This window comes from Lygodium microphyllum, chromosome 17 (assembly GCF_053477565.2).
Source record: "Lygodium microphyllum isolate KBCC chromosome 17, Lygodium_microphyllum_v1.1.10, whole genome shotgun sequence".
NCBI classification, from domain to species: Eukaryota; Viridiplantae; Streptophyta; class Polypodiopsida; order Schizaeales; family Lygodiaceae; genus Lygodium; species Lygodium microphyllum.
In genome coordinates, this window is record NC_141151.1 from 104,814,184 (window position 1) to 104,828,341 (window position 14,158).

At 37.2% G+C, this 14,158-nt stretch overlaps 1 protein-coding gene across 1 annotated transcript; it reads left to right on the top strand.

Annotated features, from left to right (window-relative positions):
- Positions 1-11,528: 11,528 nt before the first annotated feature.
- LOC148022223 (uncharacterized) lies at positions 11,529-13,320 on the top strand. The gene is made up of 2 exons (XM_087696717.1): positions 11,529-11,862; positions 12,156-13,320. The coding sequence occupies exons 1-2, from the start codon at positions 11,692-11,694 to the stop codon at positions 12,942-12,944; spliced, it is 960 nt and encodes a 319-aa protein (XP_087552843.1). The 5' UTR covers positions 11,529-11,691; the 3' UTR covers positions 12,945-13,320.
- Positions 13,321-14,158: the final 838 nt, after the last annotated feature.

A 14,158-nucleotide genomic window follows, 5' to 3' on the forward strand; every position in this document is an offset into this window, starting at 1 on the left:
TTGAAATAAAATGCTTGTTACAATTCATAAGTTTAAATATCTAGGCATATAACTAGTTCAAAAATAGAATGGTTAGTTCTTAAGAAGAAACTATGAAAACTTTATCTAAATAGAGTATATATTATCTAAAGTAAATTGTAATGTGTCACTTATACGTGAGAATAGTTTTGGTCACATGGTCAAATGTATCATGATTAAATTTTCTTTTAATAATTAGAAATAATAAACACTTTCTTTGTACATACTGTTTTGAAGGCCTTTTTAGAATCAGAGTATGTTTAATATTATAATGATAATACAATTTTTATAACTAATTACAATCATCTATTGTTAGTAGTCCAAGTATACTTAGATTTAGTAATAAAAAGTAGGTATGGAAAAATGAATTTATCAGAATAGATTTTACCTCAAAGAAATCATCATATATATTTTCTTCACCTCATGATATTACTCTTGGTTAGATTTGTAAACATGGTTAAATATCTATTTTCTTAAGACATCATTTATTAACTAGTACATATGCATGTATTTGTCAATATGAAGTTAAATTGCTTTAGTGTTCTATGCCAACTTATAGCTCAAATATTAAGTAGAATGATGAGGAAATAAATGAATCTAACGTGCTTCTTTTTCTTCTTTGTAACTTCAACTAAGAAATCTATGGTTGGATATTTAACAAATTTAACAACACTAGAGCATAATGTGTGATTGATATATCTTTGATAAGAAATGTAACACAATTATGTGTAATACTTAATCTCAATGGTCTTCTTTTACAACGATGCTTTGCTAAGTCTAAAAATTTTCAAAGTTTTCAAATGGAAAAGCGATACCTTATTCTTCGATCACGATATATGGAGTTTCTTGAATGCTTATTTTGTAAGATTCCAAGTGGGAGTTTAGTCAAAAGCTTTACATAAGAATGTCATGGTAATTATTAAGTTCTTGGAGATCTGTGCAAAAATAAAGTATCATTTCTTCATGGTTTGGGGCCAAGAACAATGTCATAGACATCCACTCAAAATCATATATAGGCTTAATAAGATGGGAGTAGAAGCAATGCTCAAGCCTTTAAAGTATGTATGAGATCAATATAGAGATGTTTGTCAGTATACGAAGACTATTCTCCTAGATGACAACCCTTACAAAATATGTCCAAATCCTATTGAGAAGTACATTTACCAAAAAACATTTGATATTGATCATGGAGACTCTATCTTGATTAGAGAACTTCGACCATACTTGACTTGCTTAAGAAGCAAATAGCATGATGCACGCGAAGTCATCAAGTTTGATTGATATGGATAGGAGCCAATTCAATATAGACATAACTTGTATGCACAATTCAAGGTTGTCATTAATGAATGGACTAGAGTAGAGAATGATGATATTTCATCATCATCATCGGCACCTCATGAGACCATGATTGATAAAGATGGAAGATATATTCAACCTTCAATCACTTCTTGCTTCAAGAGACCATCTATTATGCAAACATCATCAACAAATGCCTCACGTCATTTGTCTCTTACATTGAACAACTCGCAATTATCCAAGTTGAAGCAAACTCCTTAGTCTCTAGTTTGAAAGATATGGATGCAATGCAACTTGCTCATCAGTTAGGATATCACAAACATTTCATAAATAGTAGTACAACTAAACCTTTTATACAAAATCTACAAAAGTTATATTTTTTCAATATACACGATGTAACAAGGCAGTAACTCTATATGGACTAATTTTGACTCCCATATTAAAGATATCCCTTATATTAAGGACTTTTGTATGGCTATGAAATATATGATTGTTAGACATTTAAAGTGTTTTATGTAGTTACTCTACTTAATGTTTTTCATTCTTTCAATAATATTAGTTAATTGTGTTGATTTTTCTTATAAAGTGATTTGAGTCCAATTTAATACCTTATATCTTAGCTAACAACTAAGTCTTAATTAATAATAAAACTTATGTCTTTTTTCATAAACACAAACTTTTGGTCAAAAGTTAAATCTTTGGTCTTAGAAAAATCATAAACTTCTAGTTTGGTATACACATTTTCATTTTATGATATGAAAGTTCATTTAGTTATTCAATGAGTTAAGCTAGTTGATTTTGGCCAAAGCCATTATCCACATTTTCCACATATTGTTAAGATAGATGGAACTTTTGAACAAAATACATTTATATATGCATATACATACAAAAAATGCAAATGGATTGATCAATTATTTAACATACAAATAAAAAAAGAACCATCACATCATATGTTATCCAAACTTATTACCATATGGTATCAAATCAAGTTATTAAACCACACCTAGTTTAGTGGTGACTCTTTTAAGGTCTTAGTTCGTGAAACTTATACATGTCACTTTAAATGATGCTATATCTAAAAGAAGAAACTCATATTATAATATCTTCAAATCCATAACATTATCAAATTTGGCCATGATAACATATCCATATAATGTTTGGGGCTTTTGTATTCTAAATTCTCTCTATACTCCTTCAACCCTTTGTATTCTTGAAAATTTCTTAGGTATATCCTAGCTAAGCCTGATGCCAAGAGGCATATTACATGGTGGATTCTGTGAGGTTTTACGGTGGATTCCGTAAACTTTGTTGATCGGGGCTCATACACAGAGTGGATTCTTTGTGTGAGAAGTTGATGGGGACGCCTATCCTTTTCAGGTGTTTCATTAATTTAGTGTGTACATGGGTGATTCCGTAGCGGGTGATTCCGCAAAATACATATTAAATTAATAAAGGTTTATGAGTTTAGAGTGCGCACTCGTGATAAATTAAGGTTAGGATTGATTTCTAACCAGTTGATTTATTTATGTAGCTGAAGACAGCTAGGTATTCACTTTTGTCGATTTAATTGTATTATTTTACTAACGATTGTGAATGCTTCAGTTGATGTGTAGAGATAGCAGTAGTGGCGGAGGAAAGCATTAGAGGATAGCGTGTATTCGAGTTATCACTTATATTTTGATGGGCGCATACTTTAGGCATGGCACCTATATTTTGTCATGCATATTTATTAAGGCGTTGGATATTTATTTATTATTTTGTATGCACATGGACGTACGATTATGATATTTGCATTTGGACATTGTATTGGGTATGCCTAACTCTTTAGGCGCTTGCCCATTAGCTTTATTTCTATTTTGTGCTAAAGCAAACTCAAAAGCCAAAAGCGTGCTATTTTGTAATTTGGGCTATTATTTGAGCTTGAAGATGATTAATACAAAAAAAATACATGCTTTGTGGAGTGCTCACACAAGGCATGGGGGGAGATTGTACCCAATTGGTCTCTTGTTCATGTCGTGCATGCTTTCTACCTTGGTTTTTGTGCAAAAAGTAGAGTTCTTTTGTTCTTGGGGACCTTCTGGCGCTCACTACACGAGCATACAGTATCCCATCTGTGCACCAAAGCCTCCTTGATGTTTCCACCACCATACAACATCACATTTTGTTAGTATGCTAGAAAAGATAGAGTGAAATCCAAATCTCCTAATAGCCACATAGCTTACACTTCATCACTTAAGCTCTCAAGATGTGTGATCTCACATTTGTAATATAAAAGCACATTTTAAAGACAAAAATAAACATAATGCTCTCTTTCATTCACAAAAATAAGACATTCATTAAAAGTGGAACTTGGAAAATTCCCAAAATCTCTAATATGTTTTTTTTTTTTTTTTTTTTGGGCTCCTTTGCTTCCACACTTAGTATACATGTTACTAGTATATTGTTTAGTAGAAATTTATTAGTAAGCCCCACTTGTAGACCTCAACATAGCATATCTCTTTGTGCTCAATATGTCCAATCATTTTAGGGGGTCATTAGGACATTCTAGCTTCTAATAGGCTAGATTCCATGTTGGGAGTTTGTCAACACAACACACTAATCCTTTAGCATGGGAGCTTTTCAACTAGAGTCCATCTCCCCCTCCTCCATCGCTCCTCCTCCAACAACGACTTGTCCATCTGCCCCTTGTTCTCCCGCAGCACGACCATCTCCCCCTCCTCCAGTGCTCTTCTAGGACCCCCTCGTCCTCCAACAGCACGACCATCTCCTCCTCCTCTAGCACTCCTCCAACACACCATCTCCCCCTTCTCCTTCAGCAACAACCATCTCCCCCTCCTCCAACACTCCTCCTCCAATGCTCCTCGAGAGCTCCTCCAGTACTGCTCCTCTCAATGGTATCCTCTAGCGCACCCGCAGCAATTGAGGGCGTCTCCTCCTCTGCGATCTCGTCCAGCTCCTCAAGGCTCCCTGGGGGCGGCTCCTCCTTCAACGATCTCCAGCTCCTCAAGGCTCCCTAGGCAACTTCTCATTTTGATAAATCACTAGGAAGAGTGTTTTGTAACATATGCCAAAATCATAAGAAGTGTAAAAGTGAGTATGGCACTACTGGGTCCATTAATATTCAACTTAGTGCAATAAAGCAATATGCAGACTCCAAGGCACATAAGTTTGAAGCTTTTGTGCAAGGACACTATCAAAAGGCATTTGAAAATGGGTTACAAAGACAACAAGATAATGCAGATGATAGTGTGCTATGTTTGTTTCGAGTAGCTTATTTCATTGCAAAGATAATATTTCTTTTTTGAAATTTGCTCCACAATTAGAACTATTGCGTTGTTGTGGTGCTGAAAATGTTCTAGAATACATGTATAACAACAACAAGGCTATAGCCATGTTTGTGTCTTTTATTGCCGACTCTATGAAAAATGATATTATTGACAAGGTAAAACAATCTTATTTCTTTGGGCTATATGTAGATGAGTCTACAGATGTCTTAGCTACTTCGCATATGATTGTGTATGTTAGCTACATGTGGAGACATAAGCCACATGTTTCTTTTCTTGGTTTGCTAGAAGTATATGACAAGTCAGCAAAAGGATTGTATGGAGATGGTTAGTTTTGGATCAAATGGTGCATCGGTAATGGTGGGAAAAGAAAATGGTCTTGCTACTATGTTAAAGAAAGGTAGTCCATTTCTTACTGCAATCCATTGTGTTGCACATCAAGTGCATCTATGTGCAGGTGATGCAATGAGGGGAAATGATTATGCACGCAAAGTAGATATGATTCTTAATGAAACTGGTACCTTCATAAAACGAAGTCCTTCATGTATAAAAATGTTAGAACAGTTAGAGCAAGAGTTTGATTGTTCTACACTTCATGTAAAGAACTTTCATAAGATCAGATGGCTAAGTCGGCACAAAGTTCTTCATACCATTTGCGAGGTTTTTGAGCCATTTTGGAATTTTTGCGTGTTCAAAATCCATCTCTTTATGAGCAGTTATCATGCTTCGAGTTTGTTTATAGCATGCAATTTCTTGCTAATTTACTGGAACATGTATCACATTTGAGCTACACATTCCAGAGTGATTTTGTGGATGTCACAACCATTCCTAGTATTATTAATGTTGCTATTGGGGCCATTGAGTTAGAGGTTATTATTGATCCAGTTGTGGATGTTAATGCTTGGAATCATGACAACAAAGGATATCCTATTATTCTTGATTATCACTCTAAGACCGGTCACTTGGCATCTTTGAGGTCATCTATAAAAGGTGATTGTTTTCATGGTGTGAAGCTACAAAGATGTGCGATAGGAATTGATTTGCATATTGCTCTTACTTTTCACAAAGAGTATTGCTCTCAATTGTTGGGTGCTTTGAGAGAGAGGTTTGAAGACAACTCCATCTTGAAGAACTTAAACATATTATGTCCCTCTTCCTTCCCTATTGGACAACTTTTTAAGATGTATGGGATTGAAGAAGTGAATGCCTTGATTGACTTTTATGCATCTCCTAAAACAATTAATAGTCATGTATACGAAGGCATGATTGATGGTATGAGCTTGAGGAGGGAATTTTAGATTTTCAAAGTTCAAGGTTCCTTGGATTGGAAAAACCTAGCTTTACACGATACTTGGACTCGAATTAGCTTCAATCCAATGCTATGTGAGAAGTATCAAAACTTATTAAAGCTTAGTCAAATTGCATTACTGCAATGTTCAAGCACTGCCATTTGTGAAAGAGGCTTTTCCATTCAAAACCTAATCAAGACATGCAATAGAAATTAGCTAGATATAGCATGTCATATGAAAGCTTAAATGATGATTTCTATTGAGGGCAATACTCTACCAGAAATGGACTTTACTAGAGCAATTGAAGCATGGAAAATTTGCAAAACATTAAGGCATATCTATGGTGCTCTTCAACCATAATTTGTAAGGTTTTTAATGCTCTATATTTTGTTATATTTACATTTATGCTATTTTTAAGTATACTCATGTAACTATTACTTATGTTTGAGCTTTCAAATTATGTATTTTACAGGTGTGGACTTGCTCACCGATTGGCTTCTTCATCTCCTTAAGTAGTTGAGTCTTACCATTATCTTTATATATGTTTGAGATATTTAAAAAGTTGTTTTGAAGCTGACATAACCTCTCTTTTTTATGTGCAAGTGGTGCTTTTTGCTTGAAGATGACTCCTAACATGAAGATTTGGGACATTTGTGTATCTTACTTTGTATAAGAAAATTTATATGCGTAGTCTAGACTATGTGACTCATCCAATGTCAAAAGGCAATAGTTAAACTTCTAGCATGCACTTGATATAGCTTCAATGTAGTAGCTTCTTTTTGTAGTATGAATAGAGCTACCTTGTATGATTCATTTGCTCTCTCTCTATTATCTTGGATCCTTGTTTGTCATTGAGAATGCCAACTATAATACAAAAACACAGCTACCTTGTATGATTCATTCGATGTCTCTATTATCTTGGATCCTTGTTTGTCATTGAGAATGCCAACTGTAATACAAAAACACCTCATTTTGTGATAAGCTCTATCTTGCAAATTAAATTTTTTAGAATGCAAGATTATTTGGTACAAGGTTTTTGATAGTTAGATTATGAATTTGAATGTAAAATACCTTAAAATTTTAAGTAATAAATTTGTGAATTATAAATATTGAGATAGTCATGCAACTTAAAAATCCATAATGGAGGATGATAAACCATTCTTTTGTCATGGAAGACTTTGAGTCCTATTGAGTCTATATTCTATTTGGAATTAATAATCTAATAATTTATTTGATATTTGAGATTGTATATTTCTAACTTTAGTGATGCAAGGTTTTTGACACATGACCTGTATTGTAGTGGAGGTGTCAAAGCATGGCTACATTCAAAACTCCCAATAATTTGGCCTCTCACACATAGGCAAGCAAATTGGAGAAAATGGAGTCTATGCTTCAAAGACAAGCACTCTAGAGCAAATGGAGTCTATGCTTTTGCCTCATTATGAACCATCACAAGATCGCAAAGATCACGATAAAAAACATCAAGAGTCATAGTTTCATGAGTTGATTTGTCTTTTTCTTGCATTCTTCCCTTAATTCTCATTCCCCTGTCCTCAATGGTGTCCGCTTTCAGATATTACCCATTTTGAGATATTTTGAAAAAGTTAATCCTAAATTATTATAAGCTTAAAGTAGTCACAAGATTTGACCATAATTGATAAGGGACCACGTATGCAAGTTCCTATTTCTACATGAAGGCTCAAGAGATAAAATCTCAATGTCATTATGTTATGTCCTATAGTTCAAGCCAAAATCCTCCTTTGACAATTTGTATTGGATATAGTTTTTACAAATTTTGAGTGTTTAGTAAGATAAACCTAAAGTGATCCCAAACCCATACTTCATAGCAATATTAAATAGAAAATTATGTTTTAGCTAACTTTTGGCTATGCTTTTATAGCCTTGCCTTCAAAATTAGTGACCTATCATTAAGAAATGATTTATATATGTTTTCTTATTTATAACTCTCTAGTTATAATCTTGACTAGCAACTTTTGAATGATTAGAAAGTTATTGTATATATTATATGAAGGATATATGTTGTATTTTGTTTTTTGTATATATGAAGGATATATGTCTTACTAATGAGATAAGAATATTATGTGCAAGCTTCTGAGTCAAAGTTGTCCAAGTTTACGTTCATGTGATTTTCTTCCTTCATCTTTCATATATGCTAACAAAATCTTTCATATTTCATCTCTTTTAAACATTACACAAAGCTTTGCAGGGGTGCCATGTGTTTGCCTCATGCTCCCTTGAAAAAGGCATGCATAATCCGATTTTGTAAAATTGAAAAGATAAATTAAAATTTTAGGGGAAAAAGGCTTGAACTTCACTATAATATGAGAGGTGTCCACTCTCAAATCTTATCCACCAAATGAAGCCTCTCTCTTTCCACTAAAAAAGCTTTTCACTCTCACTTAAAATTGATCCCTCCTTTCTCCCTCTCTATAGCCAAAGACCTTGGACACTAGGTTGGCTGGCTCTATGTGTGTCTGCATGTGTGTGCCCATGTATGTGCGATGGTTGAAGTAACAACCTCGACAAAGGTGCAAATTCAAGAGTTCATAAGTATATAAGGGATGAGTTGGGTGTGATGTCAAGAGAGGGTTTGTCACTCAAGGATATCAAAAGATGCGGATGATTAGCAGAAGGGGCAACGCAGGGATTGCATGTGTCACTAATTTCTTTGGTGAGTTCATGGGACTCTACTTGAGAGGTACTCCTTTACTATTAATGCAACTTCCCCCTTGCCTTTCCTAGCTCATCAATGATATCATTATCATGATGAACAATAATACAATTCAAAACAATGTCCCTATGGTACATGTAAACTAGTATGACTCTAGCTGTAATTCCCATTGTCCAACTAGAATATGGAAGTGATCTGCCATGCACAACATCATAGAGCATTAGAAGTAGAGAGTGCACAATAAGTATTGACATTGATGTGAAGCACTGGCCTAAGATTGGTGTGAAGGACTTGGATAATATAGACATGAAGCCACTTGTGCCTTTGAACCCCGTGGAGAGAATCTTGGCGCAGAGCGCCTAGTACATACTATTGTAATAACACACTTACTTTACAATCACCTAGAGATTATTTATACTCTAAAATTCTTCAACTCAAAAGGCTAAAAATAAATTGAATGGATTTCATTATTAACTCTATAATATAGATATTCAAATTAAAATATAATAATATAATGTTCTAACTCATCCTAATGATGAAATTTTCCTTTTAAGATAGTCAAAATAATTACAACCTTGCATCACACACACACACACACACACACACACACACACACACACACACACACTCTCTCTCTCTCTCTCTCTCTCTCTCTCTCTCTCTCTCTCTCTCTCTCTCTCTCTCTCTCTCTCTCTCTCTCTCTCTCTCTCTCTCTCTCTCTCTCTCTCTCTCTCTCTCTCTCGCTCTCTCTAGAAAAAAATAGAGAGAGTATACCTTGAGTTTCAAAGGTAGAGTAGGGTGAGTTGGAGAAAGGCACAATGTGCATGTAAACAAATAATAAAACATTTTCTGGTAGATAAAGAGGGTTGGTGGTTTTTTAATCTAAGCATCACCTATGGGATTGTAGTTAATAACCATGACTTATCATCAATTAAGGCATCACATACACTATGTAAATGATGCATTTCTGAAGTGATAAGTTTTAAAGAAAATTGCACTACATATTAGATGCCTTTTTCTTTTTAGGTGGGGTTTATTATGCGATACTTTCTATATTTACAAGAACCAGCAATATTTGTGTTCCATTGTAGTGTATAACACATTATATTGTAACATCAGTTACAAGCAATCCTATCACCTAGAAGAGACAAAAGGGCATTGCTCGATTGGCCGCCGGGGGGGGGGGGGGGGGGGGGGGTGGGGGTGGGGATATGGGTACACTCATAAACATGAAAGCGCCTCATGTAGATTCAAAATAAGGGATTTTAAAAATATCATTTCTATAGTTCTTTTTACGCATAAAAAGGTTGCATATAAAGGGATTATTCACAAAATGAATAGAAAAGGCATGTGTTTTATTTACAAAAAATAAAAAAAAGGGTATTTTTAAATAGGCCTTGAATGCATGTGATATAGAGGGTTTATATATAGTGAACCCTCCAAGTTGCTCGAGTACAATTGTATACATTTAGAAAAGACAAAAGGGCATTGCTTGATTATAATTGTATACATGTTTCTATCACCAATAGATTAGAACCTTAAAGAATCTCAAGTGATTCGGCATATGGATTAAGATTTGATTTATATCCTTGGAACTTGAAAACACCAACAAAGTTTGTCTACTTTTCCTAAATGTTGGACATAGCAATGCTTAAAAGGAGCCCATCAAGAACACACCAATTAATTCTAGCTCAATTTAGATTTTGTGTTAAAACCATGGTTTGTTTGCCAATGTTCATTAAGAGTCTAGATATAATCTCTTGAAAGGATTAGATGCAAGTTGGATCTAATAATTGGTCAACTTCTATGTTTACTAGGGACTTTCAAACTCTGTTAGACTTCTTTGTTAAGGACATTAGTTTAGTTCCATTGAACCTCTATTTATTATGGTTTTGAAATGTGATGATTTCTACTTCTGGTCATTTAGAAAGAATGGAGATGTAGATGTTTCATCTATAGAAATGGTTTCAACAGTTTTGAATTTGAAGCTAAAGTTCCTTACTTGTAAGTAAATAGTTACATAGTCATTGGGTTGAGGATGTTTTGGTGGATAAAGAATCTAATATCAATGTTATAATTAAGAGAAAACTTGCAAAGATCTATAGCTTATTGATTGGAAACCTATCCACTTGGCCATAAAGATGGCTGGTTAGTGTTGCATTCATCATTTGGGCATGCTTTACAATGTTGGTTTGCAAGTGAATGGTGTCTATTTTGGTATCTAGATGTTGGACTTGGAAATAAAAAACTAACGATGGTTCTTGCTCCATGTTATTGGGAACATCATGATTCCAATAAGCTTGTAGTAGTAAGAGGGATTGGGCAAAGAACCATATTGTCAATCATCATAGTAAGAAGCAACATTGTACTCATTTGGTTAAATCTTAAATGATGTTACAAAGTACAACTAGTATCAATGTTTCAGTTGAATGTATTGACATATCTTTCTATATGTTTTGAATATAGCTAAATGGGGCTATATTGCTTCTTGAAAAAGTTACAATATAGAAGAGAAACCAATAAAGAGATTAGTTTATTAGTTAGGTATTGCATTTTGATAGTTTTTCCATAAATTTAATCAAAATTGCATAACCAATAGAACATTATTAATTAATGTATAACAATTGTTTCAATTGAAATTTCCTTCTCATAAGGAAGTAGAAAAAGGATCGACTACATTATGCAAGTGCAATTTGCAAATGACAATACAATGTGTTAGCTTGCACAATCCACATGAGAAGGGAACTTATTAGTTCTGTATCTTAAGGGTATATGGCCTTCAGAAGTAGTGGAATGCACATGAGACGATACTAGAACTTGTGAGTTCGATGTTAAGTCAGCAAGCACGTGCGATCTTGCAAGCGTGCCTCACGTGCATTGCACCGTGAGGAGAAGGGCATAAGAGGAGGATTTGGGTGCTGGTGGGTGGTGGGTTGATTGAGGATCGTAACGGGCCAACTATAACGCACTCGCCCTTGAGGTTACACATGCGAAGCCACAAAACAATAGTGGCTGTGTACAACCATATAGAGAGAGGTCATTGATACGATCGAATGGCTAATTGGGCTTCGCCCTCACCGAAGCCCTATAAGCATTATCGTTTATCGCGATAATGATGACGACTACGACGATGATAATAGACGCAGTCCTTGTACCCGCGGCCTTAATATTGCTGCTGCTGTATCACGCCTTCTTGCTCTACAAGGTCAGAAGGCATCCTATGCAGACGACCATGGGCATCAACCAGAAGGCGAGGAAGATGTGGGTGCAGGAGATGATGACGGTATGGTTAAATATGATCTTGTCAGGGAGGTAGCTTCTCTCTTTTAGTCAGGAATGTCTACGCAGAGAATACACTTCGTCTTGTCCGCCATGGTTTTAGATAAATTCCCACTATGATTCCCACGTCGAAGGTAACGACAAAGTCGTGAGCTTGTGGGAGAGAAGACCGCATATCTAGCCTGTTGAACAATTGAAGAAAACCATAATTAGAAGATGAACATACTGGCTCATCAACATTAGGTTAAATATATGCTTACAAGCTGACATATGTGAGATTGGGATCATCGATTGCAGGAAAACGAGAAGAAGAACGTGCTGGCGGTACAGACGCTCAGGAACAGCATCATGGAGTCGTCGCTCATGGCCACCACCGCCGTCCTGCTGGTGGCGGCGTTGGCGGCCTACTTCAGCTTCGTGCCTGCCGCCGCCATGGGGCTCACCAAGAGGCTGGCCCCCACCGACGTGGCGGCACCCGGCCACGTGGAGGCCAGCGCGGCAGCAGGCGCAGCTGTCTACATAGCGAGCGGCGGCGGCAGCAACACCCGCCACGTCACCACGGTCATCGTCAGCAGCAGCTGGCTCAAGCCGGTCCTCATCGTGGGCTGTTTCATGGCGTCCTTTGTGTGCCACACGCAGTCAATCACCTTCCTCAACCAGGTGAACTACATGGTCAACCTCCCCTCCGGCTGGAGCCGCCACGTCGGCGCCGCCGCCGACTGCGCCTGCCCGGTCAACGCGGTCTGGCCGCCATCTGGCGCCCACATAGCGCACCTGATTGGCTGCGGCAGCCTCCTGCATTCCCTGGGGTCCCGCATCTTCTACGTGGCCTTCCCTCTGTTGCTTTGGGTGTTCGGGGCCATCCCCATGTTCCTCTGCTCTGCCTTCTTCGTCTGCCTCTTCTACACTCTCGACTTCCACACGCTTCCTCCCAACATTAATCACGTCGACAATACAACGGCTCATGCTCATCATAACGATAGCGCCCAATATAACATTTCAGCTAAGGCCGGTCAGCAACGACACATTACCATACTAGTTGAAGGCCATGCAGAAGCTGTCTGCAATAAGCCAGATGAATATTGATCCCTTCTTAAACTGCATCCTTTACATACCATGCACACACATTGCCCCCGTATTACGGCACACAAATACTCTAGCATACACGGTCTATAACAATGCTGAGAGTTGTAGTATCCAGGTTGGCACTATACGAAGACCCATGGAATGTAAGTTGTGGACTCTTGCCTACAATAACCAAGCTCCAAGAAAAGGAAGTTTCTACAAACGAGGGCTTTCCCATGTTTTGGCATTGCCCTTACAACCATGCTATCTTTAGTAGTTGTTATGCCCCTACCTGAACACCACAGCACTACATTTGACATGGGAATTAAGTATCAGGTATCAACTTGTAATATGATATATCATTTCTCATTGCATATTTTAGACTTAAATCAAGCTTTTGGCTACATATTTTGCAAGACCAAAATGCTTCCTCCATGTAATGTTGTTTTCCCTTTCGTACCACCACGAAGAAATCGAACTCTAGGAGCAGGAGGAGCCATCGAGCTATACGTCCTGTAGCACAAGGTTTGTTCACTAAATAGAGCAGGGCTTGATGGTCCACGAAGAAGGTGAAAGGGGTGGCCAACAGGTAATGCCGGAACTTCTTCACGGCGAGCACCATGGCTAATCCCTCCCTTTCCATTGTCGAATAATTCATCTCTGTCTCAGTGAGTTGCCTGCTAGCAAAACTCACTGGGTAATCTAGGTTATGCTCACCAAGTTGGCACAACACTGCCCCCACGGCAAACTTAGAAGCGTCAATGTGTACATGGAAGGTAATGATCCAGTCTGGGGCTCGTAGAATCGGTGCCGTTGTTAGAGCCTTTTTCAATTCTTCGTATGCCCGTTGGCATGCCTCAATCCACTCGAAGACAATTAGCAACTTGTACAATGGCCTAGCGATCAGTGCGTAGTTTAGTACAAACCGCCGATAGTATCTTGTGTGACCTAAGAAGCATTGAACTCCCTTGTAATTACTTGGGGGTGGAAGGTCAACGATAACCCTGACCTTCGAGAAGTCCGTAGCAATGCCGTTCTTCGACACCACGTGTCCTAAGATGTATCCGTGCTTCATCCAAAACTGACATTTCAAGGGGTTTAGGGAGAGACGATATAAGCGGCATTGTTCAAAGACTGCACGGAGTTTGTCTAGGTGTTCGATCTAGGTCGAATGGACACATAGGTCATCGACAAATACCTCTAACTCCTTGTGAAGCATGTCCTTGAAGATGGCG

Bases quoted from the DNA above. Each gene is read 5' to 3' on its own strand.
- LOC148022223 (XM_087696717.1), top strand. From the start codon at position 11,692: ATGATGACGACTACGACGATGATAATAGACGCAGTCCTTGTACCCGCG. The intron at 11,863-12,155 runs GTATGGTTAAAT...CATCGATTGCAG, and splicing joins GGGTGCAGGAGATGATGACG to GAAAACGAGAAGAAGAACGT.